General features: G+C 40.0%; 1 protein-coding gene across 1 annotated transcript in view; it reads right to left on the bottom strand.

Moving 5' to 3' along the window:
* LOC140234717 (rho guanine nucleotide exchange factor 17-like) overlaps positions 1-24,820 on the bottom strand; it is a 243,320-nt gene that overhangs the window by 79,384 nt on the left and 139,116 nt on the right. Inside the window, exons 4-5 of the mRNA XM_072314751.1 lie at positions 16,826-16,939; positions 12,502-12,594 (exon numbers count right to left, since the gene is read on the bottom strand). Of these exons, the coding sequence (XP_072170852.1) occupies positions 12,502-12,594; positions 16,826-16,939 (207 nt within the window). The remainder of the gene's footprint in view (positions 1-12,501; positions 12,595-16,825; positions 16,940-24,820) is intronic.

Consider the following 24,820-nt stretch of genomic DNA (forward strand, 5'->3'; position numbering starts at 1 on the left):
AACCTTACAATCAGCCGGTCCCTCTGAAGTTTGGAACAGCTCAGGAGTGAGGTACACAAAGTTCCATCAGCTGCCATAATAAATTCCTATCATAGAATAAATTGCTATTTGGGCATGACAGTATCCAACCAATCATTTTTCATGATTTCACACAACACGTGACAAAAACCAGTTAATTCCCACAAACACAGACACATGATTACATATCATTGTTAATGATCTAGTTGCTGATTCAATCCACAACAAACTTATTTCACATCAATTGCCATTAAACCAAGGGTCCTGGAATTGCTTGAGCAAATAAGCTCATATAAAACCTTTAAAATGAAAACTATCACCTTCCCAGATAATATGGCATTCCTCCCTACCACCAGAGACCACAAACCTGGATAATCATTAGCAAGGCATCCACACCACCACTGCTACCCACTACCATCACCATCGCCATGGCAACCAGTCATTCTGATCATCTCTCATACATCTTCTTGTGTAGAAAAAGTAGCTCCCGATTTACACTACATGAAAATATTCCAACTGGGACTGTATGGAATATATCACCATGCTAAGGTAGCTTTAATGCTCAAAAGAAGATAGAGAAAGAGAGAGATGGAGAGGGGAGAGAGGCTGAGGGCCCTGGAGGATGTCAGGCCCATTGTAAAAACCGGAGCAGACGGTAGCCCCATCTTGGGAGACGGGTCGTGTTTCATCCCAGGAGTTTTGGCCTGCTCCATTCTGGAATGTCGTCTGGCTGCTACCAACTAGACCAACCTCTGGTGACCTTGACCCTGAGGGGGATGGAGGGTGGAGGGTGTGTTTGGGATGAAAGGGGGTTGGGGATGGGGGAACTGATTCAAATCTTGTGTGTTTGTGTGTAGGGGAGAGGGGGCAAGTTGAGAAGTTTGAAGAACATTCTGTATGGAATTACAAACAGAAAACCTGTCCATTAGAATCAAATTCATGTGGTCTAGCATAATTATTTCTCATCTTCAGTAGTGGAATATTTGTTCTGCTATCTAAAGGCCCCGTCACACTACAGCAAATGCCCAACGAATTCGAAAATGTGAAGACAGTTTGCATCCCTTGCTAATACTAGAATACTTCGTAAAAATGATGTTCTTTGTATTCATTAGCTATTCGTAGGGATTCGCAGAGATACGCTGGAGATTTTGGACATTTTTTTTTTTTAAATCGGGTCAAGCGTATCTCTGCGAATCCCTACAAATAGCTAATGAATACAAGAAATGCTAAGCATGTTATAAACTATTCTAGTATTACTAACAGATGTCAACATATTGTCTTCAAATTTTTAAATTTGTTGGACATTCGTTGGGCATTCGTTGGGCATTCGTTGTAGTGTGACGGGGCCCTTCAACCAGATAAAACACACACACGTACCCTCCCTCATCCCCCCATACACAACACACATATCCCCCCCCCCCACACACACACACACACATAAACAGACATACACACACACAAACACACACACCACAGAAGGAAACAACAAGAAATTATTGTGAGTCTGGAGCCTTCTTAGTCATGTTGATCAGTGACAGGCAAGATGATGTATGAAACGCTGCCATTTCTTGGTAAGTAACAGCAGATCTCCACAAACCTACAAATCATCCATTGTAATGAAATGGGCGCCATGTGTGTCTTTTGATGTATTGTATATGTAACATTGTGGTTTTTGTCAAAACAAAGAGAAAGAAAGATTTCTAAGAATCAAAAAATCAAAACAAAAAGTAACATAAAAATACATTTTCTGGAAAATGAGTCACCCTGCGCCATTCAGGAAGTCCAATCCTTCCGGTCACATTCTCCACTTTTACTCGCCAAATTTGGGCATAATGTCCACTCTCTGCCCTCCTTGGGTCAAGCTATGACCTCATAGCCAGACATAGCCCTCCACCCAAACAAGGTGGCAGTAAAAGTGATGTAGGACTGTGCGTCGGTGGATTGGAATTTAAAGTTAAAATATATCTTTGGGAAGGGTCCTAAACCCAATAAATAGCGAAGTTTTCCTCTCCTCACTTCATATTGGAATCTTTGACAACGAAGAAGCAGCAAGATATTTTGAAGCAGAGCGAGTGATCGGGAGTCAGCTATCTTTGTCTCCGGCAGGGGGTTTGGGGTCGGTTTGACGATCAGAACCTGCGAATAATAAAGAACACCCGTAACCAACACTGCGAGTCCCGGCTCCATTTGTTGTCGTTACAAAAAATTGGCGTCACGGACAGGATCGCAGTTCACTGGTCATCAACAGCCCCCTCGCCGAAGACATGATGGAGAAATCAGCAGAGATCGAGGTGTTGAACGGAAGTAAGCTGAAGACGGAACGGGTGCAAATGGAAGAACGGTCATGTTCATGGTCTCTGGCCGTGTCTATTCAACTGTAAGGAAGCAAGCGTTCAGTCGCAGTTGTTGAGGAGTGGGATGCCTCAACATTACCAAATGGACTCGTTCTCCTACCTACTTTCGTAAGGGTGCCCTCCTCGGGAAGAGTTCCTGTCCAGATGGTAAACTTCAGCAACAGCGACATCTAGCTTCAAGGACGGCGACTGGTCTTCTGGAACTATCTTCAGGCAATCCCTATTCATCTGGCGAGTGTAATGCTGTTGTACGAGGATGCGTGTGGTTCCTCCTCTGGCCTCAATTGGATATTGAGGATGATGCCCAGATGCGATGACGGAGAACCTGGAGATGGCTTAGGAGCCCTGACGTCCCCAGAGCAGTCGTGTGTAGATGACAACCCAGACGTCAACCACGGAACGACAGTGACCATGTAGGCCTACCAGTTACAGATGACGGCGAGGCAGCCACCGCGAGGGAGGACGACCTCCCTGCTTTGGAAAAAGCAGGGGAGCGCCCAGAGGATGGACCAGAGTCAGCTCCACTCCCAAGGCGCTCGGCTAGGCTGCAGGGAAAGCCGCCGCCAACCGTCACTGAGGAGATTCTCGCAGATGTTAGCAAGTTGCACTTGCTACTACTAACTCTACCTTCGGGTAGAAATTAAGTGTCTCATTAGTTGATATTAAATAATTATGTTTATTGGTATGTTGTCAGGGATGCCAACATGAAGCAGGGGAGAATGTAACATTGTGGTTTTTGTCAAAACAAAGAGAAAGAAAGATTTCTAAGAATCAAAAAATCAAAACAAAAAGTAACATAAAAATACATTTTCTGGAAAATGAGTCACCCTGCGCCATTCAGGAAGTCCAATCCTTCCGGTCACATTCTCCACTTTTACTTGCCAAATTTGGGCATAATGTCCACTCTCTGCCCTCCTTGGGTCAAGCTATGACCTCATAGCCAGACATAGCCCTCCACCCAAACAAGGTGGCAGTAAAAGTGACGTAGGACTGTGCGTCGGTGGATTGGAATTTAAAGTTAAAATATATCTTTGGGAAGGGTCCTAAACCCAATAAATAGCGAAGTTTTCCTCTCCTCACTTCATATTGGAATCTTTGACAACGAAGAAGCAGCAAGATATTTTGAAGCAGAGCGAGTGATCGGGAGTCAGCTATCTTTGTCTCCGGCAGGGGGTTTGGGGTCGGTTTGACGATCAGAACCTGCGAATAATAAAGAACACCCGTAACCAACACTGCGAGTCCCGGCTCCATTTGTTGTCGTTACATATACAATTATACATTGGATGGATGTTCCCGATGGGAGAACCAGAGCAAATGGTGTTCCACATTCAGCAATACCTCTTCAAGACAGAGGCTATCTTCATTACACAAGAAATCTGTCGAGGACTAGTCATCATAGATTTACAGAAATCATACAGTCTGCCTGTTCCTAGCAGATACCTTTAGGAATGACTTATTCAAATTTTTGGTGAAAGCAAACAATTATGTAATCATAGTTAAAGTGATAGCAGTTATTATCAGAATATACGTTTGTATGCATTGATATAAAATCTAAAGTATATATATATATATAGGCCTGCTGTGGGAGCACAAATTGTTACATGCATTATAATTTCGTTAATTTCGCGAGCCAAGATTCTCAAAGTTAAAATGCACGTGAATGTTCGTGTCTAAACTATATCATATTGGATGCCAAAAAATGTCATGCCCCCCCCCCCAAAAAAAGGGTGTCACTTCCAATTTGCAAAAATTTCATGCTGCAAATAGTTCTTGCTGTAAAGTATATGACAGTATACCTTAAGCCTGTGAAAATAAGAAAATACACTGTTGCTGCACAAACCCAGTCAAATATTGAGATCTGTCCAAAGTAGAACTGTATATTTCCACTGACTACAACTGAACACGGTGTATATCATGGGTCTTTCTGTTTTGCTGTGATCGAGCAGTTTGTTGCAGCAAAGAAACAAAGCGTGCCTCCCTCTTCTTTATTCAATCGAGTTTAAAGCAATGACAATTTTCTTTGAAGAGTCAGGCGCACTGTAAACAAAGCATTAACCTCGTTGTTGGGCAAATCCTGTCATACTCTCTGAATTTGCGTATTTTGATTCTCTGATAAACTAAAGAGCGCATCGTGACGTCCGACTCCAGAAAAGTCAAAACACTCTTGGACATGGAGCAGATGCAATTTTGTGCCAGATTACAGAATGACTCTTCAATTATGCCACAACTTCTCTGCTAATTGCTTCCTTTGTCCTTTCCAAATGCATGACGTCAGCAAAGCAACGTTTGGCAATCAACAGAAATCTAGAAATACTCCATGAATAGCTACCTCATTGTTCATAATTTGAATTCTTTTGCGGATGTTTATATTCCCAAAATGAAAATTCCTATATTCTTCTCATGACAACCATTTCCTGCACGTCACATTACTACTAGTAATCCAATCAGCATTAGAGGACTAGGATAATATCATTCTCTTGCACAACAAACGAATCATCAGCCAAATCAAATATATTTCATTGACTTCGAGCCAGTTGCTAGGCAACAGTTACAGCCATGATGATGGACAAGCCCCGGTCCTCATTTTTGATAGTCAGGAACAATTTTTGTCCAGAATGCACCAAGATGAAATATGAATATCTCAGTGTTGTAGTACATCCACCAGGTACCCCTGACTGCTTAAAGAAATAACAGAGGCAGAGAGATCTCAATTCTCCTGCATTCAGTCCATTTTCTCAAAATCTCCCACTCTCCCGCTCGAGTTTGAATTTCTCCCGTTCTAGTTTAAATTTCTCCCGTTCTAGCTTAAATTTCTCCCACTCCAGCTGTATGTCTTCTGCTTAAGATGTGCTTTTTCCCACTTCAGATTTAGTATTCTCCCAAGTAACATTACTTCTGAAATATATGTTTATGTGGGGGGGGGGGGAAGCTAAGATAGCAGCAGATGGCATCAACAACCTTTCAATGCACCCTGGATCCCGGCTGCAAAGGACGCTACCCTTCACGCTGGTGATGTGTTCTATGTGCACACAATACTGTGCCCACGCTCATGTGATCAGAGTTTCCAGTCTGCCAGGGGTCCAGGGCGGAGAATCTCCCATTTAAAAGATGCTTTGGGTTGGGGTCTCTGCTTATGGCGAATTAAAAACTAGACTACCCTCACCATAACAAACACACACACACTCACACACACACACACAAATAACATGCAGAAACACATATAAAATGAAAGACACAGGCTTACAAAAGAACTGATGAAATAATGACACAATTAAGAAGATTGTTCGAGACACATTTTGCAGAGCATCAAATCTTCATGTGTGAGCAACTCTCAACATACATGTCAGGAATTTACACATCTATTTTGTCCTTACACTGCTATGCAATCTCCCCAGCTTCACTGTACTGTATGTACCCCCCCCCCCCCAAAAAAAAAAAAAAAAAAAACACACAATGGGACTTTCTGCAATAGTAACTTTAAATATGGTCAATCAATGAAAATGTAATTTCAAGGTGTGAAACTATAACTCATTACGTACATTTTATAAAAAACTGCATTCGATTTGCTTCAGTGATCACAGACAAACTTGAATCTTTGTAGAGCATGTCAGGAATCCCTTCCCTCCAAGTTTTGTCCATTGTGCTCACACCTCCCAAAATGCCAAGAGCATCCAAGTGCTAAACTTGGAAGAACGGACCCATGAGATGCTTTACAATGATCAACATTTCTCTGTGACCGCTTACCAAATTGAATTGGATTTTCTGCAAGAAGTAGGTAAGAAGTTGAAGTTTCATACCCTGAAATAGCATTCAGATTATTTGATCATTTTGAAAGTTATCAATGAGGAAATCAGATTGTAATTTTTTTTCTGGGACATACTGTACAGTAGAATCCCAGGTGCCTTTATCGGAGCACTGCAAGGAAAGAAAAAAACCACCTTGCGACCTTTTCACCAATGGCACAATTCCCCTAAAAAAGGACATTTTCTTCACGGCAAGCAGAGTGAACATGATATCCTGACAGAAATTGGAACAAGACAGGTGCCTGCATTCTTCCACGAAAAGAAAGGGGGAAAAAGATATGCCAAGAACATTTCTTTCAGAGGGGGGAATAAAGGCCCAATCTTTCTGCACATCATATTTGGAGAAGAAAAATGTAATGCTATGTCTGAAGGGTACAAAAAGTGTTCGAAAACACAATCAGACACTGGAAAAATAGGAGAAAACATCTGTTTGGCAAAAGAGAAACTTCAATTTTGTAAAATAAAAGGGAGATGCGGGGCGATTATGGATTCATTCTTTCACTTTTGCCTTTGCCATGGAAAACTAGAGGTATAAACAGTTTTCAAAACTAACATAGACTTGGCATACAAGTATAGTCTTGCCATGGAATATTCATTTGGATAGAAACCTTCCCAAATTTGTTCCATGTAACTCTAGACCTGGTGAATTTAAATCCACAAATATCATGGGATTTTGTGGAGGGTTCACTTGCAAACCCAAATACATAATCTTGCCTTTAAAGAGACCGAGTGCTAAAGTACATCTTCCATCAATTAACTACTTAGGGAATATGAAGGATGCAAACCTCGTACATACAGGATTACGAGGACTGAAAAGGCATATTTCAACAACAACAACAACAACAAAAACACACACACATTATTTTTACTTTTCTTTCAATAGACATGTGATAATACATTTTGGGGAAAAAAGTATTCTCAGTGAAACCTTCAGTATTTTTGGCAAAACAAAAAAAGCAAAAAACAACACAAAACCTGTAGAAAATACTGCAAAAAAAAAAAGAAACAGTTGGCATCTCTGGGATAAGACCAAATGGGTCTGATCAAAAGATCAGAACAATAACAAGTAAGCCATTATACCACCCATAATAGTCCTATCAAAAATTTAGCCAAGAGCAGGAAGAATTAGTAACATGTACTAAAACATATTAGTCTTTGCAAATGGTTTAAATATTAATGCCATTTAAAGAAGCTGACATACCATATCATGCAACTGTCAGCAAGTTGCTAAATGCTAGCTACTTTTCCTTCCTTACAAATGATTAATCCTTTCAAGCCCATCTTCTTAAAACACCACTGACACTACATGCTTGTAATATGCCAATGGTGGTCATAGAGTTAAAGTACTTTGGAGAGTGAGAACCAGAGAGAACACAAAGCAATGGGGAGGTGTTATAGTAATACTGTATCCGCCATATATTTAGCGAGTTTAAATTTTCGCGAATCAAGACTTCCCGACGATTTCGCGAGAGGTCAAATTCGCGATCGTGGAGTCCTGTACTGAACGGAGAAATGTATGTGTACATCACATTCAAATTGGGATAAGAGTCAATATTTTCGCATGTCTTTAATTTTGTGAATTGCAGCTGACTTGCAAAATTTGCGAAAATAAAAACCTCGCGAAGTATTCGGCGTATACAGTAGGTCACAGATGAGTAGACCCACATGCATACTTGGCTGTTGCGGAAGCATCTGTTCATGACAGAAGCATGGCACTCTCATAATTATTATATGTTTTTTTCTTACAATTCTAGCTCTGGGAATGACGATGGCACCAAGAAAATGTCTCAAATACATGCATCCTCACTTTACCATCCAGTGTGATATTTCCTCACAAAAAAAGCAGGACCCAAATTCTACATGGCAGATCATCTTGAAATATTCCCTAGATCAAGTTAGTCTCGTCTTCTATTTCTACAAAAGCAGGTAGATCTTCCCAGGCAAAGATTTCACATGATTTATATGGGCCGTGACGCGAGAAAAGGGCCCTTAGCGCCGCTACGCGCAAACGCCAGAAAACGACGCGGAAGTTTAACGAAGCAATACGCACAAAAGAAAAAGATCAACTAGCTAACTACGCGCACATGCATAGGCGCATCAAAAAGTGACAGGATTTTGACAAAACATGCTGTTTCTAATGTCGTAATTGGGGCATTTAGGAGTGGAATTTCAGAAAAAGGTTTGCATATCCAAATACGTCAGCCTTCCTTCTAAAATATGGAGGTGAAAACTCATTTTCGGTGTTTAATGCCCTAAGGGCCCTTTTCTCGCGTCATGGCCCATATCATAGTTATGAAGTATAAATGATCGACAAACAGGAATATCAAAGAGGAAGGGGAGAAATGTTCATTTTCCATCCGTTTAGCTGAAGGCAATTTGACACTTTCTGAAAGTGTGTTGCAATGATGAGAAGGTCCATTAGTAGATGTAAATTTGCAGAAATTGGGAAGTTTTGTTCACAGATAGATGCAACCTGCTCAGAATGATTCCATCCCCTTTATCAATACACTTTCTCCTACTCCTTCAATCCGCCCCGCCTCCCCCCCCCCCCATCATTCCATTTTCTGCTTACAAACATGCACTCGAGGCATTAGCACATCCTAACTTTGCCCGATTCCTTCGGATCGGCAAGACGTTGCAAGGGAAAGCCGATCTGTTTGGACTGCAAACATACGCTTGGGAATGCAAGCCCGGCGCAATGTTTGGTTTGATCAGGGCATACGCGGGACTAGAAATTTAGCGATGAACGATGCAGGGGCAAAAAAAAAAAAAAAAACGGTTTCTCCACACACAGCCAGGATATATATGTGAACTGCAGGGATAATCCAGTTGTAGAGACTGCAAGTCAGACCCATAGTGAATATTCTTTGGAGAGCTAATCTGGTTGCAGGCATCACCTTACAGGCAGCTTAACAATCTCTTGCGATCCCTACATTTTTTTTTTTTTTTTTTTGCACCAGCATTCCTGGCTAGATGACATTAGGACATCAGACAAGCAGATGTCATGTTTTAGATCAAATTTCTCCCCAATTTCTGCAATCAGAAGAATAAATACACTGACAAGAGAAGAAAAATATGATGTCTCTTTTAGAGAGAAGTGCAAGAAAGGTGCTGTACTGTTATCTATTTGGTCTCCAAATTATACTCAGACTTGAAGATGCAGGAAAGACCTTCAAGCCAATGGAACTATTGGGGTGGATGACATCCATACTGATGATGATGATGATGATGATGATGACGATGTTGATGGTGGTGATGGTGATGGTGATGGTGATGGTGGTGGTGGTGGTGGTGGTGGTGGTGGTGGTGGTGATGATGGTGATGGTGATGGTGATGGTGATGGTGATGGTGATGGTGATGGTGATGGTGATGGTGATGGTGATGGTGATGGTGATGGTGATGGTGATGGTGATGGTGATGGTGATGGTGATGGTGATGGTGATGGTGATGGTGATGGTGATGGTGATGGTGATGGTGATGGTGATGGTGATGGGGGTGGTGGTGGTGGTGGTGGTGGTGGTGGTGGTGATGGTGATGGTGATGGTGATGGTGATGGTGATGGTGATGGTGATGGTGATGGTGATGGTGATGGTGATGGTGATGGTGATGGTGATGGTGATGGTGATGGTAATGGTGATGGTGATGATGATACTGCTGCTACTACTTCTTTTACTACCATTACTTACAACTAATACTGCTATTCAGTACTGCTACCAAATATTACTAATGATGATGATGATGATGATAATGATCACAAAAGTAACAACAACCACTACCATCATCATCATCACCATCATCATCACCATCATCACCATCATCACCATCACCATCATCACCATCATCACCATCACCATCATCACCATCATCACCATCATCACCATCACCACCATCACCACCACCACCACCACCACCACCACCATCATAATCATCAATATATCATTGATAATAGAGCCTTTCTCAATAATCAAGACAACCTCTTCTTCGGTGCTGCTACTGGTCTTTCAAAAGATCTTGCCCTTACCATTACCCAAACACAACCAAATACCAAAATACAAAATGTCGATCTGGAAAGAAATGTCTCACTGGAATGAAAAGCAGGTTGTACCTGATGTCAAAAGTTATATTCACACAACATTTGTGAACTTCAAAGTTTTAAATTTCAATGATTAGCTTGTACAAAGCACATCCACATAACACCTAATCTTAAAAAATGAATTTCCGAGCGAGTCCTACTCAATGATTAAACCACAAAACCAGAAGTAATACATGAATGTAGCACAAGCAATAAAATCAATAATAATGTGCAGCAATACAGTAGTACAACATGCATTGGAGGTTTATCAGAAGCTGAGGAGGAATAGGGTTCACAGAGAGGTCATGGTAACTTTTGAGTTAGTTGATTATCGTGTCCACATGATGCTAACAACGAGTGGGGACACCTTTCAGCTTATGGATAGAGGCGTAAACGCCACAATGTCTAATCATCTAATCATTAGACTGCTAACTTTTGAGTACACTTTTGTATATCTACATGGGGCTAAACTATGAGCTAATCATCAAAGACTGAAACCTCGAGCTAATCTTTATGTTTTAGGAACACTGTGTAAACGTAACAAGAATATCTTGTCCACTTCAAAAGTCCTCATTATCTTCTATGTTTGGTATTCCACAGCCTATGAACATTTAATATAAAAGCTACTTTATGAAGCTGATCTTAAGGACTAAAATCTCGCTCTGCAAAGTCTCTTGTTTCGGCGTCAACACCTTTCTCCTCGCAAAAATAACTGCTACATGCATACTGTCTCTGACGTATCAGGGAAAATTTCACCCTCGCCTAAGAAATGATCGATGGAGATTGTACGAGGATATGGGTCGGGGCATGTACCTAAAGATAGAGTGAACTAGTTGAAAGCGAATCGAATTTCATTTCCTTTGAGTTTATCAAGAATACGGCACTTTCAGGCGGCAAGCGCGTCCCCATAAAGCCCAGCGAGAAAACCAGATCCTTGCTTGAGAAGAGAAATCTTCAGATTTCATGGTGTAATCGCCACAAGTCAGGATGGCGCATGACTTCAAGAAACTTTAGAGGTGAAAGAAGTTTACATAGTCTGTGAAAATGTACAAATTCTTTTCTTAAAGTCACTTGGCAAACATTATCATATGACAAGGTAAATATCAATTGGGGACTCTATTAGCTTGTAGCCTACCAAGTTTACCTTTCTTGGGTGTTTTTTACCAGCAATATGGCTACTTCATTGCCCAAACAACAAGAAGGAAATTGAACATTTTAGTGAGAAGTAATAACAACTACTATTGATATTTTGCAAGTATGTCATTTGAGGTGTTAAAGTTCATCTCCCTAATCCAGTATCTGTGCTAATTACATATGAGAAGAGAGCAAATAAATGTATGAGCAAATGGCAAGAAATAAAAGTCAGAAGATGAATTTAGAAAGTCTGACTTCAAAAATTTGTTGCTAAAAAATCACCTTCATTTTGTTTCATCTGCCCAAAGGTAATGCTGGTCCCTTTCAGATTCTGGGGGAAACACCTTCAATATCATGAGCAGAACAATATATATTTCATCAAGCAATCCACCCCGATGTACAGCAGCTTACAGGTTAACATCAAATCTGCTGTTTTTATTGTCATATCGATCCATCGCTTCACAGTATTTCTAGTTGCGATTCTGTTATCCTCCACTGCATTCAAGATTCTTAGCCCTCCATATCAGTCGGAGGCTGACACATCCATACAGACGCGCACCACTACGAAGTGGCAGCTGGCTGACCCCAAGCCCAGAAACGGTCAGAGATGGACCCAACACCACCACAGAAATCCTGCAACCTCTGACCAGTTTCACACAGAAATGCACCACTTCCCTTCCTCAAAAGAGACACTCTGCTAAAGAAAATTGTCCAAATTATTTCAAAGAGGATCAAATCTGGTCATTTGCCGTCTTGGCCTCCAAATCATCATCTATTCATTAAATGGCAAATTCCACGTGTGATTTGATTTGGGAAATTACAGTGAAGTCTGACAAACAAAACTGGCAGGGATTTCATCAAAACGATAAAATTCACAGTTGCCAATTTGATGAGGTCGCAATGATAACTTTTCCTCTGTAAAATTACTTGAGGAATAAGATGGTTTGGTTGAGGTAGAGTCTGTGGTTTTTACCTTGAGGAGTTTGTATTTTGGTATCCTTTTCATCAAATAGATAAAATTTAGTGTTGCCAATTTGATGAGGTCACAATGGTAATTTTTCCTCTGTAAAATGACTTGAGGAATAGATGGTTTGGTTGAGGTAGGGTTCCTGGTTCTTACCTTGAGGAGGAGCTCGTATCTCGGTATCCTTTGGATGGGTTGGATGATGAGGTCATTCAGGTTCAGCTTTTCCTTGTTCTCTTTTGCCCGTTCCTGGAAGATTCAACAACAAAAAAAAGAACGGTCATGAATCATCAGAAATATAGTCACGTAGACACAGCTATATATGGCTTCCAAAGAGGCAATACAGAGTTGTTGCACATGTCACAAAATATACAATGCATGCGACATGTGATGACAGATAAATGCTCAAAAACCCTATTGAATGCACAAGTTGGTTTGAGATGACAAACTGTCCATTGTAATGCTCTGCAGACATTCTAAGTGAGTTCATGCTATAAACCAATTGAAGACCTTTTGTGATAACACGCAATTCCCACAGACACCTGCCCAAGTATACTCACGACTAGTCTTCAACAGGTTAAGCAAAAATAAGCACTTGACTACTGCAAGTGTGTGAGTTCAGAAATCATCTCTAGTTCCAAACTTGCAAGTTCATTTTTCTTCTTCTTCATACATTAAAAAGGAAACTAGATAAATCTGCATTTTCAATTTTGATGCAGATCCTACCTGGTTTCGATGTTAGGTTTCGTGACACTGAAACACTGCACTGAAATTATTAGCACTTTTTCCTCTACCACATATAAGTGCAACAAACAACACGATACAACTCATACTTTTAAAAAAAATATTCAAACAGCCTCTTTTCAACTTCATTTTGTTTAATGAAGATCACAGAAATTTCACAGTGCAAAACTGCATCACATATCTATTACTCGCTTCTGTGAAAAAAAAAAAAATAACACTCCCTCAATTACATCCCAGTTTGTTTTCCTCTGCTATTTGTTTCCGTCTGTCTTTGGAAAAAAATGATACATTGAAATGTGAATGATTTCAAAAACATCTACAAGTGTGAACTATGCGGAAAATGAAATAGGGGAAAATGATTGTTTCTATATATATCCAACATTTACTTGGGGGTAGGGTGGGGATAGAAAATGGAATGTTTTGTCATTCAGAACCTGGGTATGACCTTTCTGTCCTTTCTGAACTTTCCAGAAATTGTCAAATTGTCATCATAATGCAGCTATCAACACCGGGGCTCGCTAGCCGAAATGATTTGATGAGACGGATAAGAAAGCAGTGAAAAATTGGCTAGTCTCCCACATCCAGGCTTTTTAACCTGTCAACATCTCTTCATCACAGGTGGCAGCCTGTATTTGGAGGGTTATCCTAATCTAAAAAAAAAGAATCTGAAAAAAATTCACATTGATCATTGATTACATTTGTGTGTGTGTGTGATAATTCATCAATACCTCCTAGAGAGCCCATATGTACACAGGATTCCCAATATGGGATGACAGTCTCTGAGAAATCATGATAAGTATATATATGATTCTTGCTGGAACGGCATTCATTTCAAAAAGGCAATTCCAATGTTAATCACTGGAACTAATCACAACTTGTATCTCATTTCCACGGCAACCAAAGGATTGCCATGATATTCTTATCCCCTCATCAAAATGGTTTCATGGGGGAAGGGAGAGCATGATGAAGTCCTGAAAAATTATGTTACAGAAAAAAAAAAATATGGTTCCGTTTATTACAAGTGTTTAAAATGATATGTTACATGAATTCAGGATGAAAACACTATACGTGCATTATAGCAAACGCCAGAATAAAGAAATACAATGTCTCAATCAACAAAAACTTCTGCATGCTGGAGATGATCTGATTAGTTAAGTACTATAAAGTGAAGTTGTATTTGACCTTTTTTTCTACTTCTCAGGCAACATTAAGTGTCTCTGTCATTGCATAGGGAAAAAACTCGAAGAAATTATGATGTACAAACTGTTGCAAAGGAGCGAATAAGGGGAATTCCGTTGAGAACGCTCCTATCGGCTGCACCAGGGGTCCCACTGCGGGCAAAGCGGGCTCAGTAAACGCCTCTGTCTGATTGTGTCTTGCAAAAGAGTGTCAACTGTAAACAAGTCGGGCCTGGAGGTGCAAATAGCGGACAACTATTTTGTTCTTTTCCGCCGCCTTATCTCTCCCCCCCCCCCCCCTCCCTTCACACCGCTGGGCCGGCTGATCGGCACGTTATATGATCAAAATTGACAAATCTGGAGTGAGCAAATAGGTGCAAAGAGTGCACCTTTTGGTTCCTGCATGTATACGGTGCAAACAACAAAGTGGAGATGGGAAAATAAAGGGACGAATAAATATGACTACAATCAATGGTATAGTCTCAAAAGCAAGATAGCCCATTTCCCCACCCCTATCCCCCCCCCCCCAGAAAATATTTTAAAAGACAAAGAGACAAAGAAAGAACATATACTTTGTAAATCCAGAATATGATTAGTTGTTCTTAGCAGGTCAGGATGAGGTCAAAAATGAGGGTAAGCCTGAATGGATACCTCGTAGAAAAGTCTGAAAAAAAAGATATAAAAATATCAAAAATCTGGATCACTGTAATGTAACTGGAACACTAACCTCTACATCACAATGATACATTACTATCTATTGCTTGCAGAGTTCTACTTGTTGGTATATGTTTGTACTGTAGGTTGTTTGGTGTCACAGCAATGTTACCATTTGATTTGCTCTGTATCTAGAGTAAACAAAATGTTGCCCGCAGTTTGAACTCTCAACAATTCAACAATGCTCTTTTCCCTTCTAATCAACATTTCCTTTTGGAAATCTATGCTTATACATAATGACAGATTTTGGGCCTCTTCTTTAAAGAGACTTTGCTCACTTCAACAAAATGCTTGCAATATCCATTCATGCACTTTTTTTCATATAAAGCTAGATCTCGACCCATTGAGGACGGAATGATTTTGCTGCAAAAGGCTTTTCCCATTGACACCTGCCCGAGTATATTCAGAACTCATCCTCAACGGGTTAAAAACTATTAGAACTTGCTCTTAAAACTGACTTTGAGATGGTGATGGCACTTTCATCATTAGATTTTAACCCGTTGAGGAACGAGTCCCGAGTATACTCGGGCAGGGGTCTATGGGAAATGCGTGTTGTAGCAAAATCAAACCACCCTCAACGGGTTTAAAAAAAAAAATGAGTTCTTTAGCCTCTTTGATTCTAAGTCATGAGTCGGCAACCAAATTGATGAGAACAAAATTGTGATGCTCCCTGATTGCATTTATGAGTATTCCAGCATTTCTGGCAAAGGAAAACACGGCTATATCTCGATGGATATCAAAGTATGATATGGAATGCCCTATGGATTACTGACTTTCAGACATCCAACATCTAATGGCACTAGCAACCTTCTGGTTCTAAAGGGAATGACATGTGATTCACTCCACAGAGTTCTCTTCCTTTACTGTTGGAAGAACGTGAATGTATCTCAGAATCAGCATCATGAATACAGACCAGAGAATGTACTTCATTAGCATACAGAAGAGAATAACAACTGAGCACAGGTTCCCTTCTGGCCCTTAAATGAATAAATCAGAATTCAATCCCTATATCACCTCCCCCCCCCCCCCTCCACCAAACACAGACACATATACATAGTCTGTCCTTCTTGTTATCAGGCATCTTAACCCGTTCCATACTGAATTTTGAAATGCCTATAGACTTGAAACGCAGGCCACCAGGCTCCCATATGGAATGGGTTAATATGAGAGTAAGGGTGCATGAAAGAGGTGGAGAAGGAAGATGTTCAGGAGGAAGAATAACAGAGAAAATTAAAGATGGGTAAAACGACAAACAAGGCAAAGGAAGAAAGGAAGAGGAAGATGGACAGGAGCAGGAGGAAGAGGAGGAAGAGGAAGAATAGAGAAAATTGAGGATGATGAAAGAAAAAAGGAAAAAGAAGAAAAAGATGCAGAAGAAAGAGAAGAAGGAGAAGATGATGATTGTGATGATACTGATGATGGTGATGGTGGTGATGATGGCGATGATGGCGGCGATGATGATGATGATGATGGTGATGATGGCGATGATGGTGGCGATGATGATGATGATGATGGCGATGATGGCGGCGATGATGATGATGATGAAGAAGAAGGGATTAACAGGAAGAGGAGGCAACCAAAGACAAGATGCATAAGTGAGGTAAAAGAGCCAAGGAGTATGTAGCAATGATGCAGGAAGAGGACAAGATGAAAGAGGAAAAAGTGGAAGATGAGGATGAAGAAGAAGATAAAGAAAAAGAGGGGATAACAGGAAGAAGAGAGAAGGTAGAAGAGGGGGAAAGGAAGAAGGAGGAAGAAAAGGAGGAAGAGGAGAAGGAAAAAGAGGAGGAAGAGTGGGAAGAGGAGGAGGTGGGAGGAGAAGAAAGAAGGAAACTGCACTTTACCTCCAAGAACTTGGAGAAGGCTGGCTTGGTGGCTGCCTTGCTGATGAGATCCTTGGCCTTGTTGAAGTTGTTGGTGAATTCTGAGTAGGTATCCAATATAGGCTGCTGGGCAAACTGTGGAGAAGAAAACAACAAAGGGAGGAAACTTTATGAATGATGTTACATGATAGAGAGGCAAACACTCTCTCTTAAGTCAAGGAGAAAGGAATGTGTACACAAACTATGACAGAAAAAAAAAAAATCATTTTTGCAGGCATGGAAATTTTATTCTTTAATAAACTATCAACAGCTCACTGAACATTCTCAAAATCATTCATTTGAGGAAGAATTAAGAAGGCAAATCTCCAGTACAGACTGAGGGTTGTCAAGGTAACCTGTGTCTGCAGATTCCTTGCTGCTTGCTTTTCATTTACTCATTGCAAGGTTTAACAGCAAGAAGTGAGATTGTTTGTTCACTTGTTTTTCACTCATCTATTTGTCCATTTATTTAATTGATTGTTTTAGTTTTAATCAATTTTTGTTTTCACTTGATGCTACGGTATGAATGTTAGGAATCATAAATTGCAGGACTTTAAAAAAAAAAGAAGTCTTGTGGTTTGGGACAAACCCTGGCAATCGAATCTAGAAAACAATCTTCAGTAAAACCAGAACTGTTAGCAGCATTAACCTTTCATGAATCTTGGCTCCTCACGAAATTCATGAAAGTTTCATGCTCGCAAAAATTTCTGGTTCTTTGTTATCATTCAACTGGATAGCCACAGGGAATGATTGCATGGGTAAATGTTAAATTTCATAAATTTCATCATTTTCTGCACACACTATAGGAAGACTTGACATAAATTCATCTTGTAGACACATCTTCACACTCTTGTATCCTTAAAGCAATGTTACACAGTACATATCATCAAACAACACACTCAGCAATGAACAAATAATATCAAAACATTGAAGAAAGCAAAATGAAACTGCTTCAGTTTCTTGTTGCTATCGTACGTTGTATCAAACAATACACAATCAGCACATCCATGATTAATTGATGCAAATAGCTTGATAGTGCCAGCATCAATCTAAAAATTTCATACACTGCCAAGTGTGTGTGTTTTTTTCATGCATCATCATCATCATCAAAAGGCTCTGTCAGCAAACTCTGATAATGCATTCTGACATCAAGTTACCACAATGTTGAAAAGCACCTTTGATATGTCAAATCAATTGGTAGTCGTGCAATGAAAGAGGCGAGTACTGTCTGTGCATTTACACCATTCTAGGCACAGTGTCACTTGGGCATGCTAACGCATCACGACTTGACAGCCGGTTTTTATAACAACACATGGCAAACCAGTGCCGTCTTTCAGCCGTTCCACGCCAGCACTCACGTCTCCCCCGAGTGTGACAATGGGGCAAACGAGTGCCTAATAATTGCAATCTACTTGCTCATCGCATGTTCCCGAAGTCGGGGATTGTGTGTTCTTCGCACATAATCAACACCTCGACATCGCTGTAATCAACGCCCGCCATGTTTGCACAGATATAATCTGTTCTGACTCCTCTCGCGACGTATCACGACTGATATCGCTACAAAGGATTCGGCTGCGACAGACTCAGGAAGGGGGTAAAAAAAAAAAAAAAAAAGACACTGTATGCGAATAACGGGACATGAAATTAGACTGATGTGTATCAAGGAAAATTTGCCTTATAGATTGGGTTTCTGAGACAGAGCTTATGTTTTTCATCTAACCAAATCAAACATGGATTAATATTGCTAATCCTAACGGTCCACCGGGCGACTCCGCTATTCCTTTGATGTTGGTACTCCCACTTGAGTGCAGAGCATACACGCCGGCTATCGGCAATTTCAATGAAGGCAGGAGATACAGGTATGGGGCCAGTTATCACCAAGAACAATGCAGGGAACTTGACGAGCTGCAAACCACATTTATACAGCAACTACCAGAGTTCTTTGATTCTATATACCATATGCCATGGTTAGAGTTAGAAACAGGTTATTACTGAGATGGGGCCAGTTATCACCGAGAACAATGCAGGGAACTCGCCGAGCTGTAAACCACATAACAGCAACTACCAGAGTTCTTTGATTCCATATAGGGCCTAACATATGCCATGGTTAGAACTATAAGCAGGTTATTAATGAGCAGTCTTTCACATAAGTAATGTTCTGTGCTGCCTTCCCACTCAATATCACCTGAATAGATTAGAATGCATGAGGTAACTCCACTACTTGATTTCCACACTCAAAATGAAACATTCCTAGAGGTGTGATATTGCATACAAGTGTCTTTGGTTGTTGTTTTTTTCTGTTGTTTTTATCTTGCTTACAGGGATCACTTCCATCTAGCTGTAATATTCTAAATTCAAGTGAAATGTTATAACCATATTCATTATCACAACCCTGTCTTCTCGTTCCTTCCGAGTCCGTATAAGTCAGAGTAAAATGAAATATGTAAGGTATATAAGGTGGTATACATTTTTTTATTCAAATTCAGAAAAAGCAGTACATGAAATGCTAAAAATATTGAGGCATTTTGACAGAAAATCATCAATGAAGCAAAGCATCAATCAGAAGCAAATCCTGGATTTTGAAATGGGGGAGGGGGGCACCAGTGGTGAGGAAGTAACTACACTGTACCAATCCAGTGAAAATGTTCATTTTTGTTTTTAAGTCCAGCAAAAATAGGGGGCGTGCACCCGGAATGCCCCCTCTGGATCCGCCACTGTCAATATCAGCTGTATATTCATGGTTGTTTATGCTCAGGACTACATCCATCCTTCTGAAAGTTTGGTATGATACTGAATATATTTGTTCCTGTTTATTTAAAGGAATGACAACACCAATATTTAATCGGATTCTTATTCTATCAATCCATGTGAAATGACTAAATCCAGAAATTTTCTCCTTCATATGGCACATTGTACTTGTTTGATACTGTTTGCTGACTATTGCTATTCACTTTGAGCAAACCACAAGGGGTCAGCATTATTCGTCCATTTTCTAGTGTTGGTGAGTGGGCCGGACCACTTCACCAAAGCTCACACCCCGCCCTCAGCAAGAAATTGAAGTGGGATCCTTTGCATGTGCATGTTGTGATTCCCACACACAGAAGACCCCCATTCAATGCCCTATCCGAGGAACAGAGTGTTTTTACCATGCTCAGCTACACTCAGTGGGACTTGAACTTGATTACCCACACAGGGCAGATGCACTACCAACTGAGCCACCTCAATGCCCAATCCACACATCTGGAATGCACTCACTTATTGCGTGTGAAAGCATGTCAAATGGATTATGGGTAAATGGGGGGGGGGGGGGGGCTATATTGGTTCTGTCGATGTAAGGACCTAACCTACACTGACCAATCACGATGCTCCCTTGCCAATTAGTGAATATACTGTAGCCACAGAAAAGGTTAACAAAACATAAATGAATATGAGCGAGCTATTAGTGCATAACTAGACACAAACATGCAAAAGCGGTGGTATGTATTTCAAAAGGTTCTGCTAATATATTGCGATCACACTTTCCCAAAGATGGTAATGAAATGCAGGTTGATATTACTTGTAAGTGGCATAGCACTTTTTTCCCCAATGTAGGAAATTAATTGCACATCCTGCGCATGTGAGTGGCATTTTACATACATCAATATTGCCTTGAACTTAACACACAGTAAACAGAAGGATCAAAACTAGTATATATTTCGACAGTATGTGGCATTTCCAATGTCAGATGTGTATTACTGAAAATAAATATATCTAGTACCAACCCACTGAGGACGAGTCCCGAGTATACTCTGGCAAGTGTCAATGGGAAATGTGTGTTGTAGCAAAATCAGCCCGTCCTCAACAGGCTAATGTTGTATATGTTCCATTTAAAGAAGCAATTTAACAATCAGCGAATGGAATGTCATACCTAGAGGATGACATAATAATTTTTAAGTAGTAAAACTCACTGCGAAATACTTAACCAACTATCATTTTTATTTTTGCCGCAATAATCCAATTCTTTTTTTCCATGCTCTCAAAGTAATTCAGATAGCCACCTTTAATTGCATGTTATTACTCCCCGAGATGTGCTAAATATTTAGCAATAGAGAATAGATGTACCAAATCAATGTCATGTCACAAATACTATGAAGAACTTCTGAGCATATCTGATAATAAATGTAATACATAGCAATAGGATACAATACATCATAACACAATTACCATATGTGTTTTGTATATGATGATGCCTGCGGTCTCCAACGTGTAACATGTCTTCCAGTACCCACATGCAACTTAATTTAATCTGAACGTTACAAATGTACGATGGGATGGATGATATGCAATATTCCCACACGTTATGAGTCATCTGTATTTGTCATATGCTTTACAGCACTCGGTAACCGTGTATTCTTCCTCATTTTCACTGGATGGCTTGTTGCCATGCCAACAGATGAGAAACATTCAAACATGAACCTTCAACATTACATTGGCATATATTTAAAGGAAATATTTTGCCCTTCAGTACTGTAAGCTTCCTCGGCAGTATAAGACAGACACAGATTCTAAAAGTTTGTATGTTTTCTTTTCTCCTTAATGGAGACTGGAGGTTGGCAATTGCAGTGTATTGTGCCCCCCCCCCCACACACACACACTATCATCATACCTAATTGGCAAACATCCGCATACATTTCCTTGCTTATTATCATATCAACCACAGCTACACTCAATTCAAAATCATATCAGAGACTCATCATTCTCTATGATGTAAATAGATGGCAAAATCCATGTGTAACTGTTACATTTTCTTTTAGCTCCCACATACGAGTACCACTGGCACAGCAACAGACATTGTACATTGCAAATGTACACTACATTAATTGTATCATCATTATTTCCATTTTCATACTCCTTTATGCTTATATATATGGTAAAAAAAAATTTTTTTTAAATATTAAAACCTCTGAAAACCATAATATCAAAAGCCAATGACATTGTATGTAAACAAGATGTGGATGGTACATCGTATACTGTAATTACTGAGTTAAAGGGGATGGCTAGTAACCGATCAGTGGGAATCATTGGGAATGCTGAGGGATGATTGTTCTGATCCTTGTGGGATTAATTTAAGAGTACATTATATCTACTGTTGTGTGAAAATTATTTGCTTCAGAACGGTCTCATATTCAAGTAATGTGCAGATTAATGCCCCGTCACTGACCAGGCATGCTAACCTGGAAACATTAAACTGCACATTACTTGAATATGAGACGATTCTGAAGCTATTAATTTTCACACAACAATAGATTTATAATGTACTCTTAAATGAATCCTACAAGGATTGGAACAATCATCCTCCAGCATTCCCACTGATTCCCACTGATCAGTTACTAGCCATCCCCTTTAAACACAAATATGTACACATGAGTTTTATTCTCTTTCCATTCTATGTTATAATGTTGTTTTACGCCATGTTATGCTTGAGGTCATTGATGAGGCCTACTTGTAAAGCTTGTGTATACTTTCACTTCTACCTTTTTAACCCTTTCTCTGCCAGGGACTTTGGATAGCATGTACAACACTATGGGGTATTCTGTGCCAATCAGCACTGAAGACACACACAGGGTTAAATGCCCCACAAGCATTTCGCTCCAGTAACCTTTGCCCAAACCAAACCTGACTGAGACAACAATTAATCATCCGAACCATTCCTGCACGGTAGTGGAAACTGGGCCAACAGCTTAGCAGCTGTGAGATGATTATTACAAGCCATTAGCAGTGATTAAGGGTTAGTAGTTGGTGATAATAATTCACCACCATCAATACCAGTTACACAAGTGCACAAATTTACACAGATGTGTTACTTGAGCTTTAAATTACCATGAAAATGGCCATGCTTTGTTTCAAGCTATTTCATCATCCAGTATATGGCCAAATCTGGTAGCTGAATAGTTGATTACCTGATTCAATATTTCCAACTGTGATCAGTATCAGAGTACATAATAAACATAGGCCTTTGCTGCACTATCATTGCTACATCTTTAGATTATAAGCATCATCATAATGAAAAATTATGACAATCTTTTTGTTATTGTAATCACCATTCATATGTCAACATACATCGCTGTAATTATAATTATTGAATTTGATTGATCATACTGATTTTAATCCTGATTAATACTTAAATTTGCAGTAGTTCTTGTAGTATCATCTCCAGCTTATGATTATCATTTTCATCTTCAAAAATTATTTGCATCTTTCAATAAATACAGTCATGCTTCACTCTGGATAGCAATTCATTTTTCAAACCATGATTTTAAGATTTTAACTGCCAATTACTTTGCAGGGTGGGACAGCACGCAAAATCTGCAACCAGCACACATTATTGAAGTTGGAGCTCACTATAAACTTCGAGTCATCCTTTTGTCATCCCATTGAAAAAAAAAAAAAAAAAATCTAGGGTAGACATTTTTTATCATTCTGCTTCAAACTTCACATTTTTACTGCTTTCATCAAACCAGTGAGACTTTTTTTTTCTTTTTTTTTTAATCCATTAAAGTGCCACATTATTTTATGATTTACTGAAATGCAAACAATCATAACTTCCTTTGCCTATTTGTCCAGCAGTGATCAGACATTGTCTGATAGGGGGCTTTACTTCATTCATTACATTCCAAACAGGCTCGCACTTGGCAGTTAAATCCTCTCGGAACCTCCCCTTGACTTAATGTTTGACTGGAATGATTCCAGTGCTAAAGTGGGAGGCAGTGGAGTTACGCTGTACATCTAGGCGGACAGACAGTACAAAACTCCCTTTGTGCATCTGTGTCAAAATGCCACATGCAAGATGATGTTTTATGGGCTGGCTTGCGATATGACAGCAACCACCTTCATGATAAATCAGCGGCTTACGCGCATATACAATGAACTTGTGTGAGGTGACGAAAAAATAATATTGCGGCAGACAGACGTACCCATTTTGTAGGCAGGGGTACGCTCACAAAAGGCACATTCAAGACGCCATTTTATTGGCCTAATATTTATTCTGGACCAGGGGGCTATAAAACATCAAATGTGCATCTAGTGGCAAATACAGTCTGTCTGCCACTTCTTTCAGAGAGAGAAACCATCAAACAATGCCGGGCACATATCGCAAAAGCCGGTGGCTTCACAATCTCACAAACCCTGCTAGCACGGTGGCACAGAAACCAAAAATCTTTTCATCTATCGCTCCTTAAGAATGGCCACAAACTGGAGGAAAACAAAACGTGACCAAAGGAAACAAACAGGAGAAGTGGTACAAAATCAAGAAATGACAAGACACAATCCAATTAACTCTTCAGGGAAAAGGCTTTATACCAAGCCCTCCCACAAATACCACCATTGGGGCTTTAAACAATTTTAACAGTCCTTAGTTCATCAGTTAACCTACCACACAATGAGCGTAGTTTAGTTCTCTCTCTATTTTTACAAATTAGTCTGGTCTTCTTTTATCCTCATTCCTCTTATTCTGGACTAAGAGACCTAAGTCTTTAAAAAGAGAAAAAGGAGAAGAAAAAAAAAATCCAGGGTATATGGCAAGGTCAGTGTGCCCTGTAAATATGTACACAATCCCAACGTCTCCATTGTTGGGTGGTGTGGGGGGGGGGGGAGGGTTGTAGAACCCTTTTGTTCACCGACAGGGCACTGACATTTCCACGAACCTTGCTATACCCTTTTTCTTTTTGAGACCCTGCTAAACACACTGACAGAGAGAGCTCACCACATGTCTGGTAGACACCGAATGGGTGCACACTTATGTGAGAAACCATTTGCAATCACATTTCTAAGAGCATTTCAGAACCAAGGAATGTTCAGACATTGAAATCAGTTTCCTCATTGATTGCCGAATGCCAACAAAATTCCATACCATAGCTGCATTATAAATTCAACAGTCAATACTATAAATTGCAACTCTAAATGCTCACATGATGAGTATGAATGGACCATATGCATGTC

The sequence above is a fragment of the Diadema setosum genome, chromosome 11, assembly GCF_964275005.1.
Source record: "Diadema setosum chromosome 11, eeDiaSeto1, whole genome shotgun sequence".
Lineage (NCBI taxonomy): Eukaryota > Metazoa > Echinodermata > Echinoidea > Diadematoida > Diadematidae > Diadema > Diadema setosum.